This window comes from Silurus aristotelis (genome assembly GCF_946808225.1).
Source record: "Silurus aristotelis genome assembly, chromosome: 18".
In the NCBI taxonomy this organism is placed as follows: Eukaryota; Metazoa; Chordata; class Actinopteri; order Siluriformes; family Siluridae; genus Silurus; species Silurus aristotelis.
The window spans coordinates 8984323-9003799 of record NC_139591.1 but is presented as its reverse complement, the minus strand read 5'-3'; the positions used below and the strand labels follow the sequence as shown (position 1 = coordinate 9003799).

The following is a 19477-nucleotide window of genomic DNA, read 5'->3' as shown; positions in this document are numbered from 1 at the left end:
ACTAACACTCTGTACATTTCAGAATAATTTAATGCATGATTGCAGTATATGGACAAATCGCTAGGTTGAGTTCAAGCATATGCAATCAGGCTATTTTTCTGATTGGCTGTGTGTGTGCGTGCGTGTGTGTGTGTGTGTGTGTGTATGTGTGTGTGTGTGTGTGTGTGTGTGTGTGTGTGTGTGTGTGTGTGTGTGTGTGTGTGTATGTGTGTGTGTGTGTGTGTGTGTGTGCTCATGAATGTACGTGTGCATTGATATTCCTGTCCGTTTGTAGCACTAACACATCAGATCATTCCAGCAGAAGACGCCCTGCTACCACATAGGGGTTGTACGAAAGCATCAACATCTGTTGCAGATTGTACCACCCTGCTGGTGATTAGAATACTGACTCTTCAGAGGGTGTGGATAGCTACAGTAACAAATTGATTTTTGATCACAAAAGGAAACAAACTGAAGATGTCAAAACAAAGAAGAAGCACTGCTAATAGCTTATCCTATATATCCCAAGGGGCCTCTCTAGGATTTCTTGCATCGCTTTCTCCATTGGTGTTCCATTACTCTCTAATAAATGGGATTATTGCTTTGTGCTAATAGAAGGCTCTATTTGCTTTGCTCTATCAGCCCCGCTCTTCAAAACACAGTGTCTACACCATGACAGATATCCTAAGCCACAGATTAACTGCTGTCACTGGCAGCAAACGTGAATACTCAAGCTATATCAATAATTAAGTGCCTCAGCTGCTAGTTTGCCTAGGAAGCGTTCATTGCATGTTGCTTTGATTTGTCATTTGCGACCTGGCTGCTGTGACTAAAATTGGGGCGATGGAGAGACTCCAGTCAGTTTGTAAATAAAAGAAAAATCAGGTCACAGATGCACTGCTTTTACCCTGAGTGTGGGAGTAAGCAAGACATGTGTGCAAGCCATGCTTCGGAGTGAAGATGCTCAAGGCCCAATCTTTGCTGCAATGAGTAACTGACAGTATGGGATTCCCTGTGTTAAATCTTTTATCAACTATTTTGATAGACAGGAATAGAGGGTCAGGCTGGTGTAATATCCTCAAAGACTGAGCTAGTATCTGGATAGAGAGAGAGCAAAAGTGAGAGAGAGAAAGAGAGAGAGAGAGAGAGAGAGAGTGTGTGTGTGTGTGTGTGTGTGTGTGTGTGTGTGTGTGTGTGAGTGTGTGTGTGTGTGTGTGTGTGTGTGTATATGTATGTATGTGTGAGCACAGCTCTGCGTCTCACTCCAAGCTGAGTGCAGGCGCACTAAACTGGATTTAAACTGAAGTTTACGCATGCAGACCACCAGGAAGACAGCTTGCATATCATGCTGAGGACCCTACCTGCTTTATTTTTTGCAACATTTTCCAGTTTCGAAATATTGCGTTTATTAACAAAAATCTGCTGAAGTGACGGATATGAGAGAACGGTGGGACTGTCGCACAGTATTTGCAGTAATCACTGGATGAACATGGTGTGACGGCGCACATCGGTGCTTTTTTCCCCCGATGTCAGGACTTGGAAGTGCATCGCTTTCTCCACATCTCGTCGCTCCTTTCTCTGCCCAGCGGTTCCCAGAAGTGCTTCACTTATGAGCACCTGTTGTGCGCCTTTGCTGATGAGTTTATATGCGCCGGGATTATTCTCAGCGACTAAAAACCTCCAGGTAAGATTCTGCGGTAACGTTTTTTTCCTCCTCAAGAACAACAAAGCACATTGACTCCATGGTGCATTGCCTATGTAGATGTAAATCAAAGTAAATGAATGAATAGTCTAAAGTCTTTTCTTTTTTTTCTTTTTTTTTTTCGACACGAACCACGGAAGCGTAAAAAAACACCACCAAGTCTTCAGCGAGCTAAAGCGCAGTGCAGTGCGTACTGACTCGTGTCTCCCCTCCAAAACCCGCATCAGTGAGAAACACAAACGACAACAGGCATGAAATGCTTTCTACAAAACTAACCTAATAAATATCGAAAAAAATATCGTTTTACCAAAAAACCTACACCCCCAAGATCAGTAGATAACTCTGGAAGAGTTTCTAAGGCGCATGATCCAAACCATGCTATATTTATATATGTTATCTGCTGATTATACACCAAAGGTGCAAGGTGCTGTGTTTCTTATTTTAGGATTTTTTGCATGCACAGTCCCCTGGAGAGGCAAATAAAACATCAGCTGTACCATTTAAAGTAGCTGAAACACAAATATCCTGTTACAGACATGTCTGCAAAGTCTCCTACAGAGGGAACTTACACAAAAAAAAGACAAATGCTTTGTTTGTTTGACGATTTTAATGAACTGCAATAATTAATTATAATGTGACCTTTAGAAGCTTCATATAAATGTTACTCCTGCTCTCCTTATTTACTGTTTATTATTGTTTTCATTCTTTCATTCTTTCTTTTTTGCATACTTAAAGCAACAGCTAAAAATTTCACTCATTAATTAATAGCATGCCATACATTCCCAATTGCTATATAAACAACATTGTGCACAAGTGCTGGACATTCTGACAGCAGCACTATTACAGTGCACTGCATTCGTTTATATAGAATATGTTTAAATCCTGTCCTATCAATGACAGCTTGTTTGGCAAGGACAGTATGTGTGACAGCAACATGATGTACCACACTTACAGTGTAATCCTGAGGGACAAACAAAGATATGGTAATTTCATCTAGTTAGTATATAGTCTTTTTCATAATCAGCAACAATGGGATTATTACATTTTTCAGCATTCATTCCTGGAATAATGTTTCACATACTGTCCATTAAATTCACAGAACCTAAAGGATAATCAGATTCTACCTTATCGCATCTTGTTATTTCAAAGTTTGCACCCAGGGATCATACTGACCAATTACACCCATATGTGCATTTGAACATCCCTTTTAGAATTTAACTTCTCCCCCACCCCACACAGAAGCCCCACACCTCTTAGCTGATGTAATAAGCTAATAACCTCCACTCTTCTAGATAGTCTCTTACAAGATTGGAACGTGTCAGTAGGGATTTGATCATTCAGCTTTAAATGCATTAGTGACTAATGTCAGGCAAAATGGCCAAGCACATAGTCCGCATTCAGATTCACCCAGAAGCTATTCAGTGGGGTTTGGGGTCAATTCTGTCTGCAGACCTCACACTTACATGCCAGCCTTGACAAAGCATGTTTTTATTGACTTCACTTTGTTCACAGGGTCATTGTCATGCTGGAATAGTGTGGGGCCCCTTGTTCCAGTGAAGGGAAATCTTGATACAACAGCATAATATACAAAGCCATTCAAAACAATTCTTGTGCTTTGTGACTACGGTTTGGGATAGCTTAATATATGGTCATGATGGTCACATATTTGGATTCAGTAAACATATAAAATAAATGAATGCATCTACAATTCATTGCAAATGAATAAAACATTATTCTGACTAATCATCTTTATCCTATTTTGAAATGTTTCTCTTAGGGGACATCTTTTAGGATGTCCCCTACCACAGGGCACAAGTGTATGAAAATGTTTTAATATTCGATGGCCTTGAACCCTTGTGGGAAATTTAGAAATGACTCTGCACTCCCAATATAAAAAAAAAAAATAAAATACTATTTTCCTTTCAGTACAGTTTCAGAGATTTAGAATTTATGCCAAGACACGTTGAAGCTCTTCTAATGGCTATTGGTATTTTTTGTATGGCAATTGTCTGGTCATTTTAATTTGTATGCATGCATGTATTTATTCTGTATGTATATACAGTACTGCATTTGCCATTTGTCTATGCACATTTCTATGTATTGGTTAATGGGTACAGAAGCTCTCAGACCTGCACTAGAGCAGGATTATTTGTCGAATGCTTCTATATTTTGTTCTAATTGCATATATGAATATATGAATATAAAAACAAAAGTTCAGTATGGCTAATATGCGAACAAAAGTAGAAGCATTTGTGGAAAAATAAGAACCACTTCTGCATTTATTGGCAGTTTAGACAAACCTGCAGTTTTTTAAGTCAGAGTTTAGATTTTTAAATAAGATGAGTGTTATCTTGCAAAATATCTATAATTGATGCAATTATATCAGTTATTTCTCATTGTAGTTGTAATGATTTAAAATTAACTGTCTGTCACGTGTTCATGGTTTTGTTTTGGTAAATTGCTTCTAAGCCATTTAGGGTCAAATATTGTACTTGTGTAATTAAGTATGAAATGAACATTGCTACCACCATGAAAGTCATCCCAGTAAGGAAAAAGGAACATCAGGTGGATAGGACATAGACTAATAAATAAACATACTCATTAATAAATTAGTTCAAATAAGAGGTTAAAAAATAAAAATAGACTGGTAAGTGATTATATATTTATTATAATAAACTTTTGAACTGTAATTTTATAATTAAAATAAAATTCTTTGTCTGATTGACTAGGCAATTATTGGGCATAATAACCTTTGTGTGCATGATTAAAAATAGTATCTAAAGCAGTGTACTTTTGTGAGTCATGCCCCACATTTTGTGGAAGATGTTTCCATGTTAATACAAAACCCTCCCCCAAAAACAACAAAATCACAAACACGAAAAGTGCTTCTTCTATGAATTAGTCTGTTATTGAAGCCTGAGACTGAACCATAATGGGTTCATTGTAGCGCTAATGACAACACTAAAAGCTGCTCGTCTTTAATGTACTATCCCAACCTTCAATGCCCACAATCTATTGAGCTGTCCTGCTGCATTTGCATCTAAAATCAAGTCTGTTTTTATCTTACCCACCGTGTACACTTATACCTTCACATGAATTTGTTAAAACAAAGTACAATCAGTGCAACAAATAAAGTAATGTGTCATGTTCAAAACTGCAACTTCAGCAGAGGGATAAGTGGAGCACAATACAATAAAATCACAGAACACATTGCACACTATACAGACAATAGCAGCAGAATCAGGCTAAACTAGACAGCATAATTAGATAAAACGGAGCAGACTGACTGTGAAAATTGCATGTAATTGTACATCTTGTCGGGTTTAATATGCCCTGTCTCTTCTTTTTTTTAACCTCTCAAAACCTTTCCATATAAACTTGCTCCTTTTTATGCAGCCTTAGTGTAACATGGCCTAGCAGCGATGTCCCAGCTCTATTACCGCCGTACTGATAACTCCTCATATCGAGACCGCATCCCTCTGCGGATTGTGCGGGCCGAGTCGGAGCTGTCCCCTCTAGAGAAGGCCTACCTGACTGCTGTAGAGAAGGGTGACTATGCCAGTGTGAAGCAAGCCCTGGAGGAGGCTGAGATCTACTTCAAAATCAACATAAACTGCATCGATCCACTTGGCCGCACAGCCCTGCTTATCGGAATCGAGAATGAGAACCTGGAGATCATCGAACTCCTGCTCAGTTTTAACGTATATGTGGGTGACGCGTTACTTCATGCCATACGCAAAGAGGTGGTGGGTGCTGTGGAGCTACTGCTCAACCACAAGAAGCCCAGTGGAGGGATGCAGGTACAAGCTACAGATACTGACAAAATGATGTCTGTTTCAAAAGAGGTTGTGTGATGTCTCTTGGTGGAAAGCCTTTAATAACATAATACTTTCTGTTCCTTCTTTCCACTTGAAGGTTCTTTTTTGTTAATGATATGCACAGTATATCATAAACGATTTTTTTCTTCAAAATTCTAATAGGAACATGATGTTAATTTGAGTGAATGTTTTTCATTAATTAATAATAATCCCATTAGCCTTGAAAGGTTGCTTAAATTGATTAACATGGCATCCACCAGTTGACAGCCCTAGATTATATATATATATATATATATATATATATATATATATATATATATATATATATATATATATATATATATATATATATTGCATACATCCAGCAATTAAAACTATCCGTGCAGAAACATAGCAGACACCAAAGTTCTGTTCTGTTGTCCGGATTATTTTTACGTAATTTAAAACACCGTAATTACTTTTAAACATTTAAAAGAAGATTTTGTCTTTTGGTTTGGTTTTACTAATAATACACATACATTTTCATAAAGCATCCATATTTAGTCCATGTCCATGTTGACTAAATTATTAAAAAGTTTAAAAAGTAAGCATTTAAAGTACAAGATAAAAATGTGCGATTAAGTTATGACAATTTATGACAATCATGCGATTTAGATGTAATATTTAGATTGACAGCCCTAACATATATGACCCCTAATGTACCAATTTTATTTTTTATGTAACTGGAGGTGAACATATTGTTTGCTCCATTTCTTTTGTAATGATTGGAATTCTATATTTCATCAGTAACACATTTGGCATGTGTTTCGCAAAAAGAACCTGACACAAAGTAACTTTTCCATCTGGATGTTGCTTCTTCCAGCTCTGTGATACTTTGCTATACTGCTAGATTTTGGTTGTCTTGCTGTTGTCTGATTATAGAAGGCTTGCAAGGTAAATACTGAAATAGCTCTGACACACAGCCTGGCACAACGGCTTCACACATGCAATCCGTTTCTGACACCTCCGGATGTAAAATCTCAGGCAATTAAACACAGCAGGGTTTCTTACCAATGATGTGATGTGCCTTCACATACTTTACCATACCATACTTTGTCTTCACTTACTATACACCAAGGTTGCCACTTAGTGTACAGATGCAATTGCATTTTAGACCATTTTACATTATTTTGAGGCACTTGTTGCAAAGTTGTTTTTTTTTCACTAAAACCAAAAGTGGTTTTGCAAAAAAATATATCTAATATATAATATAATGATGATTCATGTTTAGAAATAATGAACCTCCTGTTCACTCTGTAATGCAGTTTTTTTGTCAGGCTAGATCATTTTTATACAAAAGACAACGTTCGTCTTATTTGCACTAACCAAATAACCTTTTTTTGGGGGTTATCTGGAAGCCAAAGAGTTTAGTGTTTATTTATTTTAAATTAAAATTTGACATTCCAAATATAAATAACACTATACCAATTTTATCTTTCAGGTGCCTCCTATTCTGCTGGACAAACAGTTTTCTGACTTCACCCCTGACATAACACCGATTATTCTGGCTGCTCACACCAACAACTATGAGATCATTAAGCTTCTGGTGCAAAAGGGCGTCTCTGTGCCCCAGCCACACGAGGTGCGCTGCAACTGTGTGGAGTGTGTATCTGGCTCTGATGTGGATAGTCTGCGCCACTCACGCTCTCGTCTTAACATTTACCGTGCACTGTCCAGCCCATCACTGATCGCCTTGTCCAGTGAGGACCCATTCCTCACAGCTTTCCGCCTCAGCTGGGAGCTGCAGGAGCTAAGCAAGGTGGAGAACGAGTTTAAGGCAGAATACGAGGAGTTATCGCACCAGTGCAAACAATTTGCCAAGGACCTGCTGGACCAGACACGCAGCTCCCGGGAACTGGAGCTCATACTCAATTACAGAGACGACATTAATCTGCTGGAGGATGAGGGCAACAACAGTGATCTTGCCAGGCTCAAACTGGCCATCAAGTACCATCAGAAGGAGGTGATAATACTAATATATAATATATATATATATATATATATATATATATATATATATATATATATATATATATATATATATATATATATATATATATATATATATATATATATTAGTATAATATAATATAATATATCAATCTGTATTAAACAAGATAAAGAATATTATTATCTTAAAATAGGTTTGATTGGCTGAGCTCATTAAAAATCTCAGTTATGTACTTATGCTCTCCTCTTTTGCCAACTTCTCATGTCTGAATGTCTGACTGTCTCTCATTCATAGCAATTTCTAGCAATTTATCTACTCAATGACATGCTTTTAAGTGGTCATGCCTAAAAACACCTGTCCTGAGTAAAAAAGGATGGCTTCACTACCCAGTGTTGTCCTAGCTGCTTATAGTGTGCATTTTGGAAACTGAGTTTGAATTATAATCTCATACTTTATATTTCCAAATACATTCTCCTTTCAACTCTCAAATGTTCTGTTTATAAAACCTGTCATTAATGTTACTTTACATGAATCTATATAAAACTATATTGCCCCCTTGTGCACAAGAAACACACTGCAGCCTTGAGATCTCGCATTGTCAAAGACATTTGGCAATAACCTTAAACAGATTTAAAAGAAATGTGAAGCAAAACTACATAATGTAAAAACCACAAACATATTAAAAGATGGCACAAACATAGTAGTTAATCTGCTCATTATAAATACTTCAACAACATTTTTACACTTTTATCATTCATTTCTCTATGGTCATTATTCTCACCTGGTTTAAAAAAATAAATAAATAAATAAATAAATAAATAAATAAATAAATAAATAAATAAATAAATAAATAAAAATAATTTAAAATAAAATAAAATAAAATAAAAATCCCAAAATCCCATTGGAAGCCGGGCTTAATCAAAATTATGTTAATATAATCACTGTTATGCCACACACACACACACACACACACACACACACACACACACACACACACACACACACACACACACACACACACACACACTAAACTCAGTATAAGATGTAGAGCTTCTAAGACTAATGAACATATTTCTATAAATATGATAAAGATGCTCTCACCCATATCAATCTATTCATCTTAACTTAATAAACTTGCTTCATTACCTTCAGCTAAAAGGTAATTGTAGAAATGCTCATTATAATCAGTAATTTCACCAAGGCTTATAAGACCGGTATTAACTCCCTATCAGAGCAGTCAGGCATGCTGAGCTATGCTAATATCAGATGAGGGAGAACAATGAAGCTGTCCCAGGATCAGTGCACAATCTCTGTTACCATGGGAACAATGATTATTGGAGATCCCTATCAAAGCATAAGCATAAGAACTTTTTTGGGTTGAGTTTCTTTTGGCAACCCTGGAAGTCTGTCAGCTCAAGGCCCACCTCAGACAAGCTAAACTAGAGATTATCATTTTTATTGACACAGTTTAAGTGTCAACATTCCGCCTCTGTGTGTGTGTGTGTGTGTGTGTGTGTGTGTGTGTGTGTGTGTGTGTGTGTGTGTGTGTGTGTGTGTGTGTGTGTGTGTGTGTGCGCGCGTGCGCGTGTGTGTGTGTGTGTGTGTGTGTGTGTGTGTGTGTGTGTGTGTGTGTGTGTGTGTGTCTGTGCGTGTGTGTGTGTATGTGTGTGTGTGTGTTGTCCCTAGGCAATTGCATTAAGACTATGCAGGAACCCCAGCTTTTCTCAATTTCATTGGCAGTGGAGCGTTTTCCAAAGTATCTATTATTTATCCATCTTGGCGTTTTATTGAATTAATTGAAAAATATCTCACTGCAATATTGGGCTGTTTGTTCATTCATTAACTCTTTTCCAGCAGACAGCGCAGCATTTATTAAAATCAACTCTGATAGCCCCAACATATAGCTCACAGACAGCCATTGAAGCTTGTGCATCTTTTAGGGTCTGTTAGGCGTTTCGTTTTTTTAGCCGATTTAAAGAGAATGAAAGATTACCGCTCACAAAACGGCTTTTTAAAATTCACCATTATGACATGCAATACACAAGATTTCACTGTATTTGAATGGGCATATGACTGGCATCTCAGAATTAAACATATTGGCCATAGTTGGAATCACTGGGAGGTTGCTGTATTTGTCATTTGTATGCTCCATCTAGCTGTCATTTCCTTACAATGCTAATGTTTTTCCTAATATCTTACATAAAGTGTTAGAAGTCAAACACAAGGCCAGAGCAAAATTTGTAAAAAAGGATCTGTAATTCAGCTGTATTGGTACATTACAATTTAATTGGCTGCATCTTTACTTTTAGTTTTAGATCCTATTTAATCAAATTTGTGATCAGATGCATATGAGACAATAATTTCAGAATTTATTTCCTAGTACTAAGTTTCACCTGTGAAGAATGAATTTGCTGTTAACAAGGATAAACCAACTTGAAGACCAACGAGGTGTCAATCGTAAAAAAAAACAAGCTATTTTGAAGCCTAGAAAAGAGGAAAAATGTATAGCTAATTTGCAGTATCCTGAAAGAAAGAATTGGTGTACTAACAACCAGACATGGAAAAGGTCAGCAATGGAAAATAGCAAGCGATGATGACAGACACATTGTGAGAGCTGTGAAGAAAAACTCGCAAACAATCGTCAATAACATTACACAGATTCTATAAGAGAGGAATGAAGGCATCCAACTGTTTAAATAAGACTTCATGAGCAGAAATATAGAGAACATGCTATTATATGTAAACGACTCATCAGCAATAAGAATAAAAAGACAAGATTTGCAAAGGAATAAAGAGATGAGCCAACAAAAGTGCAAAGAAAGAGAGGGGGTGTGTTTGTGTGTGAACAGTGAACATTCCCTAGCTGACATCCTTAAGGAAAGAATGTTTTTTTGTTTTAAAAAATATGTAATAATATAAAATATGTATATGTAATATGTAATAATATAAAATATGCACAATCATTCATTTCAGAGGATATACCTTGCAAAGATAATATAACAAACATGCTTTCCTGCAATCTGTCAAGGATGTTATTCTTGTCAATAGTAATAGTAAACATTACAGTTTTACAATTGCTTTCCATGCAACCGTGGGAGAAGCTGACTAACATGACACAGATCACAAATTCCATTACATCATTCAGAGCACTGATTTTTCCATTGCATGAAGATCTAACAACAATGATATCTGTAATATTTCAATAAAGACAGTCCAAAGCCTTTCTATTTTTTTATATATATATATATATATATATATATATATATATATATATATATATATATATATATATATATATATATATATATATATAATTTATATTTAAGTTGATTGAGAAGTCCTCTTTACACACAAATTACAGCACAAGCACTTGTTATTGCAAGAGCACTGTCTGAGTGTATGATGTCTTGTCAGGACATTGTTAGTCATATCAGCAGTGCCTAATGTGCTGTGCACATGACTGCACAAACATGTAGAAAGCTGATCCAGCAATTTGATTTTTATGCCATCTGATGAAAAACAGACTGATCAAGCTGGAGTCGCTATGAGTCATTTTGTTTCTTGCATAGCATGGATTTTCTTAGACAGGCTTTAGCTTTTATAAATGGCACAAACTACAAAAGGTCTAATGATTGGAAGATCAATTTTATCAGGATAAAAGTGATAAGCAGGGAATTATTTTTTTCTGTAATCATGGCAAAGAAATTAGATTTGGAAAATATTGATCCCATATGATTATCTTTGTGCGTTGTGCTTTTAATTTTCTTATATTTCAAAAGAATAGGGACTGTTCACAATGCTCATTTAATACCACAATGAAGTCCAGTTCTTTGCTTTATGAGTAGCTATAGTTAATCTAATCTAAAAAGAAAATCTATAAAAAATACAATTTGAAAATACCTTTTAAAAATATACTTGTGGAATTAAATACATAACAAAAAATTGTGAAACAACTGAAAATATGTCATATTGTAGGTTCTTCAAAGTAGCCACCTTTTGCTTAGATTACTGCTTTGCACACTCTTGGCATTCTCTTGATGCCTACTTTGAAGAACCTACAATATAACATATTTTCATTTTCACTTTTTTGTTATGTATATAATTCCACATGTGTTAATTCATAGTTTTAATGCCTTCAGTGTGAATCTACAATTTTCATGAAAATAAAGAAAACTCTTTGAATGAGCATGTGTGTCCAAACTTTTGGTCTGTACTGTGTATATATATATATATATATGTAGTCCAGGCACATTAAACTTGACTTGCACTGTAAATGTATAAAAAAAAAAAAATGTTTTTCTTTCTTCTGTAATTTGCTTAGTTTGTAGCACAGCCAAACTGTCAGCAGCTCCTAGCATCCCGCTGGTATGATGAGTTTCCAGGTTGGAGGAGGCGCCACTGGGCCGGCAAGTTCGTCACATGTATTTTCATCGGCCTCCTGTTCCCTCTCTTCTCCATCTTCTATCTCATAGCTCCCAAGAGTCACTATGGCCTTTTTATCCGTAAACCCTTCATCAAGTTCATCTGCCACACTGCTTCTTACCTGACCTTCCTCTTCCTCCTTCTTCTGGCCTCCCAGCATGTTGTCACCACTGAGTCGGATCGGCAGGGTCCCGCTCCCACCACTGTAGAATGGATGATACTGCCATGGGTGCTCGGTAACTCATACCAAGTTCTTTAGTTAAATATATCTTCAAAATACAAAACAAATTAGAGATTTCTGGCACAGAGTGGCATTATGGACAAAGCTGTTAACATGAGTGGGAAGAAATGCAGATGAAGTGTTAGAAACATTAAATGGGTATGATATCTTGTGAGCTGCAAAAATGATATTCATTTTTAACTTTATTGTTTGTAGGTTTTATCTGGGCTGAGATCAAACAGATGTGGGATGGCGGCTTTCAAGATTATATACACGATTGGTGGAACCTCATGGATTTTGTCATGAATTCTCTATATCTAGCGACAATCTCTCTAAAGATTGTAGCTTACACAAAGGTAAAATAAATAATTGAAAATTGCAGTATAACCAAACTTTATTCCTTGGATTTATAGTAAATTGGTTATTACATTGAAGATGAAATACAAGGTTTAAAAGATCCATCATAGGATTAATGTTTTCCTACTTTTCTTTCCAGTACAGTGATTTCAAGCCCAGGAATGATTGGGAGATGTGGCATCCTACACTGGTAGCAGAGGCACTATTCGCCATTGCCAACATCTTTAGTTCTCTGCGCTTGATCTCACTTTTTACAGCTAACTCCCATCTGGGACCGCTGCAAATCTCTCTGGGCCGCATGCTATTAGACATTCTTAAATTCCTCTTTATCTACTGCCTAGTGCTACTAGCCTTTGCGAATGGCCTCAACCAGCTATACTTTTATTATGAGACTGATGCTTCAAACAAAACAGGGAATTGCAAGGGAATTCGCTGTGTACAACAGAATAATGCATTCTCTACGTGAGTGACAGCATGTCTCAATTCACTGTGTGTTAAAAAATAATCTGCGCTCCATGCTAGAAGTAAACCGTCTCCTTTGATTCAATTTCTTTTGCAAAATTCCAGGTTATTTGAAACCCTCCAGTCTTTGTTCTGGTCCATATTTGGCCTTATCAGTCTATATGTGACCAATGTTGACCCAGGACATCAGTTCACAGAGTTTGTTGGAGCCACCATGTTTGGAACCTATAACATTATTTCTCTGGTAGTGCTTCTCAACATGCTGATTGCCATGATGAACAACTCCTATCAGCATATTGCGGTGAGGCGTATATATTTTTTTATGCCTGGGGTGTCAGACATATGACTATATTCATGCAGACACATGTATACCTGTACTTTCTTGTTATGTATTGTTGCAACACTGCATGTTGCAAATGATTTTGGATATGTGCCACTTTTATTCCTGTGTTCATGGTCAGAAAGGAATGCATCTGCATTGACATGGCTGAAGTTGCACAACAGGGGTTGTAAAAACAATCTGCTGCCAGAGTGGGGTTTTCAAACCCACTTTGGTTGCACTAACATTACCACCCACTGAGATGTTATTTTAGAGCATTCAAAAGCCAGATTGTTGTCCTGAAACAATGATTCGAAAATCTTGTCCAATTTCCTTTGGTCTAATTTTGTGGATGTGCACTATTTATGTCACCCCATGTCATTATGAATAGGGCACTTATTTTATCCAGTTCAAATAAAAACAAAGAACTGACTTGTGCCTATTAAATATGAACCAGAACCTTGATGTGTCATTACATACAGAACATCATCAACTCTTTTTTATTACACAAGTAGAATAAGATCACAGCTGGATTTAAAGCTGCTGCTCCCCTATTATTCGGTGCAAATGTGTTGAGATCAATTTCTTCCTCTGAAACTAGACGCATAAGAGATGATAGCAGAAGTCAGTTTCAATTAAGCTTTAGCAAGTAATTATAATATTAATAACACTACTACTAATAAAATTATTATAAGACAATAAATGTCAATAAAACTGTTTCAGATGACACAAAACAGCAGGTTTTTTTGTTTAGTACCAACCAAAAGTGGTCGAAAGAAGAACCAGCTCACAGCTACTTAAGGCTCACTGATAGTCACAGGGAGCAAAAGCTAGCCTATCTGGTTTGATTACACAGAAGAGCTACTGTAGCATAAATTGTTAAAAAAGTTAATGATGACTTTAAAACAAAGGTGTTAGGACACTGAGTGCATTGAAGTAACTATGGTGACCCCTGTCAAATAACAAATCACCCACAAAGGCAGTAGCCTTCTTTAGCAGAATGCCCTGCCACACTGCAAAAATTATACCAGTTCAAGAATAAACGACCATGGCAAAGAGTTGTAGATAATTGCTTGGCCTAAAGATTTCTCAATGCAAACAAGCATCTGTGATATGTGCTGGAAAATCGTCTCCAGGTTACGTAGGTAACCATGGTTCCCCATGGGAACAAGGGGAATGCTCCCGCATTGTCCATGCTCTAAATCATGTGTAATGTGTAATCAGTCCAATGCAAAGCGCGGCGTCACTGGCGGGGTGATGTCATGACCAAGCTATTAAAAACCTATGGATTGAAACCAGCACTAGCTATTGAAAAGTAAAGGAAGCACTGCAGGGATACAGGCAGTGTGGCATGCAGCTTCTTGTTCCCTCAGGGAACCATGTTTACATACATAACCTGGAGACGTTCCCCTTAAGGAACTCTTTAGCTGCGTTAACAACACTTTGGGAACAAGAGTCTAATAACGCCTGACTGACCAATCCCTGCCTAGTGTGGATGGGCACAGCTAGGCTGAAGGATAGAGGAGCCAGGAGTGGCACTAAGGTTAAGGCTATAAAACCTGACAAAGGTCAGCTGGGTGGACCAGCCCACAGCATTGCAGATGTCTTGGAGGAAAACTTCAGAGGACAAAGCCTTGGAGGCTGGGCGTCTGCTTGTTCGCAGGGAGACCTCTCCTTCTAGTGCAGACGAACAGCTGCTCCGGCTTCCTCCACAGTTTCGTTTTGTAAACGTATATGTCTAGTGCTCGCACTGGACACAGTCGGTTAAGCTTCTTCTGGTCTAGGGCCTGAAAAGGAGGAGGGAAGAATGCCTGGAGCATGGGGGTACTCTAGATCGTACCGAGGCCTCAGCCTCTGGGTACCACGGAGAAAGCAGTTCACCAACGGGTTATTACCCAGCGACTGCCCCACAATGGGGGTCATGACAGGCTGCAATGGCAGGCACGTAAACCTTCAGGGTGGAAGAAGTCAACCCTTTGGCGAACTGTTCTTGAAGGAATTCCAGCACTGGGCCGACCAGGCAGTTAACTGGATCTAAGCGGTGTTGTTTGCACCATGCCGTAAACAGGCGCAACCTCACAGCACACGTCCTCCTCGCGATGGGAGATCTGGATTGAAGGCCTGGGAGACCTTGGTGGAGACACCAGAGGCTAGGAGCTGTGCCCCCTTAGGGGCCACAGCCATAGCCTCCACAGCTCTGGGCGGGGGTGAATTACTGTGCCACCTGCCTCCTGACAGAGAAAATTACTGTGAATTACTGTGCCCCCTAACAGAGAAGATCCCTCCTGAGAGGATTCTCCCAGTAAGGTAAAAAAAACCATGCCTGCCTGTGCACTGTGGGGCGACAGGGGGAAAGGCGTACATCCTGGTGGAGTCGCCATTCCAAGGGCCTTGGCCCTTGTCTCGAGAGGACGTCTGCTCCCTCGTTTAAGTGGCATGGGATATACGCTCTGACGTGCCAGCTTGTACAGAGAGGGGTCTCATGTACATTAGCCCAAGTGGAACCACATTGGCGCTGCTGCCATCAGACCCAGCAGTGTTTGAAACTGTTTACAGTGAGTGGCTGGCCTTCATTTACTTTCTTGATGGTCGCATGGATGGATTCAACACCATTAGGAATCCTGTACTATGCCTAAATAGGTGGTTCTCTGTGATGGAGAAAGCACACTCTTTATGGCGTTCAGCCTTAACCCCAGCTCCCACCTCCAAGAACGACATCTGGATGCCGGACCGCCAGCTGCTCCTATTGAGCCAATATCAACCAATCATCAATATAATTTAAAATGCAGATGCCCCGAAGTCTTAGCGGGATGAATGCCGCATCCACACACTTTGTGAAGGTGCGGGGTGAGAGGGCAAGGCCGAACGTAAGGACCCGGTGTTGGTAAGTTTCAGCCCTGAAAGCAAACCTCAGGAACTTCATGTGAGCTGAAAGGATGGATACATGAAAGTATGTATCCTTTAGATCTATTGTGACAAACCAGTCCTTAGACCTGATCTGGATTTTAGTACTGAAGTACTGAAAGTGTCACCCCCATCTTTCAAAATACATGACTAAAGAATCTGCTGCTTATGTCTTTTTGCCATTTACCACAATAAAGTCCATGCCTTGGTTGATCATGCTCATTTTTGACAGAGAGGGACCTACACAATTAGGTTGGTGGGATGGCTGATGCTGAATTTTGCTCAAGTCATTCCCCTTCTCTTCTTAGTCATAGAAACTGTGCACAGCAACACAGCAAACAATGTGCACAGCAAACAATCCTACTGGCATTCTGTCTTGACACTACTATGCCTTTTATAACTGCAATGCTTATGACACTGTACAATTAAAGTGAGTTTTTTAGTATATTATATGACATTTCAGATCCCTGAATGATGCACTGAACTGGTTTGCCTCAGGTTGACCTTCAAAGTACTTTATGTCCATCAACCATTCACAGCCACCATTTACAGTCTGATCCGATGCAACCTGTCACTACAAAAAGACTACCTACAAGAGAGCTCCTTTTTCATTCTACACAGAAAGGCCTAGAATCTAGTCTTTTCTCTCTCCCCATGGCCAAGTTTGATATTATGAATCTTTATAATCACTGCTTCTGGGAAATCCAAATGACAAGCAAATTGCATTTATAGTTGGTAATTATGCAGTGTAGGACATGTATATTTATATTATAACTCAGACCTTGATATGGAAATCTTGGTGTGACATGCAGGCTCGGGACAACACCAAAGGGGCTCTTTATTTGCGGTCATTATTTTCTTTCTATTTTTTTGCTATTTTTTTTATGACATAGATCACATGTATACACACAGAAGGCTCTTTGCAGTTCAGATCTCTTGCTTACATTGCTTGTCTCACCCCCCTTTGTCCTTTCTTCCACTGAATGAAACACATTACACTTACTAGGAAAGGTGTAGGTCCTTACCACTTACTTTTCCTGGCTACTCCCTCCATTCACAAACAGTTGACCACAACCCCGCCTCCACACACACTCTGCACTTCCCAGCTTAATAGTAAAGCACCTGTGTTGGATAAAAACCTGCTTGTACATGGCCACTTTATCAGGAGACAGTAGATGTTAGATCATTTATACAAACATTATTGCAGTACTGAACTGTGCTAATGTTAATATGCTGAATATTTAAGTTTTTTATGTTACTTCCATAATTTTGCTGTTTTTACTGCTTTATAGGATCATGCTGACATTGAGTGGAAGTTTGCTCGAACTAAATTGTGGATGAGCTACTTTGAAGAGGGAGGCACTTTGCCTACTCCATTTAATATAATCCCTAGCCCAAAGTCTGCATGGTACCTGATAAAGTGGATCAGGCATCAAATTTGCAAGCAGATGGGATCCGAAAGAACTGAGACTTTTGGCACACTTAGTGTAAGACTTAAACTTTTATCTCTTATATTTTGATGAAGTTACAGGTTATCATACTATATAATTGATAATAGAATATAAATACAATACATTATTATTGTTACATGTCAATGTGCATGACTCTTTTGCAATAACATCAATGCTCGGAGCCTCATTGCCTTAACACAAAGCAAACCCACTTCTGTGATACTGTGGTTTCAAGTCAATAGTCAAGTCATTTCCATCCTTCTTACAGAGGAGAGCTGCAAGGAATGTCCACATCAATCACCAGTATCAGGTAATGATTTATTTTCTGAAGCCAATACCCATTATTCCTGTCTGCCTTTGTGCTGTCCTGTATATCAACTCTACAGATGTGAATATATTCACCTTTCAGTTATAAGGCCTTAAATCAAACTTAGGCCATTTCCACTGCGTTTCTAATCTTGGTATTACAGATGCGTTTAATGCTTTGTTATGCCAGGCATATGAATCAGAACTCTGACAGTCTGAGCTTATATTGTTGGCTATCGGCCTTTTCTGTCTTGTTTCAAATTTTTGCAGGAGGTTCTGCGAAACCTGGTAAAGCGATATGTGGCTGCAATGATTAGGGATGCCAAGACAGAAGAAGGTCTTACAGAAGAGAATTTCAAGGTAATTAAATCCTCTTATATCAGCTACAAAGGTGTGGCAATAATGGAATAAACCATGTCTTATGTTTTTCAGGAGCTAAAACAGGACATTTCTAGTTTCCGGTATGAAGTTTTAGGAATGATGAAAGGAAATAAACCAGGACTACAGCCGTCTAAAGGAAGTACAGGGGCCTCAAATATGGCCTATTCTGACCATCCCATGAAGTCTTCAAAAGCTTCAATTCGAGAAAAACCAAAAAACAAGCCTAAACTTTTTAGTGTCACTGCCTCTATTCTTCAACAACATTCAAAAGCAAATTCAAAGAATACAGAACACTGCCTGGCTAACGGGTCTGTCCCTACTGCATCAGAAATTACTTCATGCCACAGGACATGTGATTTCTCCGGATTGTATCACCAAATCCGACATAGGGGGACAAATGATCCAGGTAGGATTTATTCAGTGTGTGAAGAGGTTGGAGAGTCAGATACAGAGGAACCAGGGGAGAATAAGAAGAACGGCAATACCTCTGAGTTACCGAATGTGAACAAGGCCAATGAAACTGAAATTGATGAAAGAAGTGATGAAACAAAACAAGTGGACAAAAAGACAGAGGAAAAAAACAGGTTTTCTGACAAACCATGTATATGTGATGGAGATGTGAATGACGAGAGTGGTGAAAATGATGAAGAAATCAGCAAATTATAGTAGCCTACAGCCATTATGGGAAGGACAATCAGACTCCAGTTAAGCCAAACTGTAGTAGCTTTTTTGTCTGAATTGTTACATATTTCAATTCCATTTGTCTGTCACATTAGGAGTATTCTAGGGATTAGACGCTGGTAGATTGGCCACAAGAGGATAAGTTGGCAGTAATAAGTAATTTGTTCATTAGTAGCCTTTGTTTGGCTTTAAGTTTTCTCTTTGTTAACCATATCTAAGATATTAAAATTTATATATATATATATATATATATATATATATATATATATATATATATATATATATATATATATATATATATATATAAATTAAAAAAAGGATGTAAGATTTTGAAGAATTTTGCCCTTCATATTAGGTTACAGCAGATTGTACTTCACTATTCCTGCATTGCACATATGGTGGAGCATCACCATTATTTTTATTTTTTATTTTTTGTTACATGTACACAATAAAATTATTTTCTTTGAATATAACAGCTTATGAAG

General features: G+C 38.1%; 1 protein-coding gene across 1 annotated transcript; it reads left to right on the top strand.

The window, feature by feature from the left end:
- Positions 1-1208: 1208 nt before the first annotated feature.
- On the top strand, positions 1209-19115 carry trpc4a (transient receptor potential cation channel, subfamily C, member 4a). Its single transcript, XM_083569458.1, has 11 exons — positions 1209-1663; positions 5078-5481; positions 6980-7501; positions 11811-12147; positions 12348-12487; positions 12628-12950; positions 13056-13251; positions 17466-17660; positions 17893-17934; positions 18201-18290; positions 18363-19115. The coding sequence occupies exons 2-11, from the start codon at positions 5104-5106 to the stop codon at positions 18975-18977; spliced, it is 2838 nt and encodes a 945-aa protein (XP_083425584.1). The 5' UTR covers positions 1209-1663; positions 5078-5103; the 3' UTR covers positions 18978-19115.
- The last annotated feature ends 362 nt before the right edge of the window (positions 19116-19477 follow it).

Coding starts and splice junctions, on each gene's coding strand:
- trpc4a (XM_083569458.1), top strand. CDS start 5,104: ATGTCCCAGCTCTATTACCGCCGTACTGATAACTCCTCATATCGAGAC. Junction 12,488..12,627: donor AGATTGTAGCTTACACAAAG/GTAAAATAAATA, acceptor TTTTCTTTCCAG/TACAGTGATTTCAAGCCCAG. Junction 12,951..13,055: donor CAGAATAATGCATTCTCTAC/GTGAGTGACAGC, acceptor GCAAAATTCCAG/GTTATTTGAAACCCTCCAGT.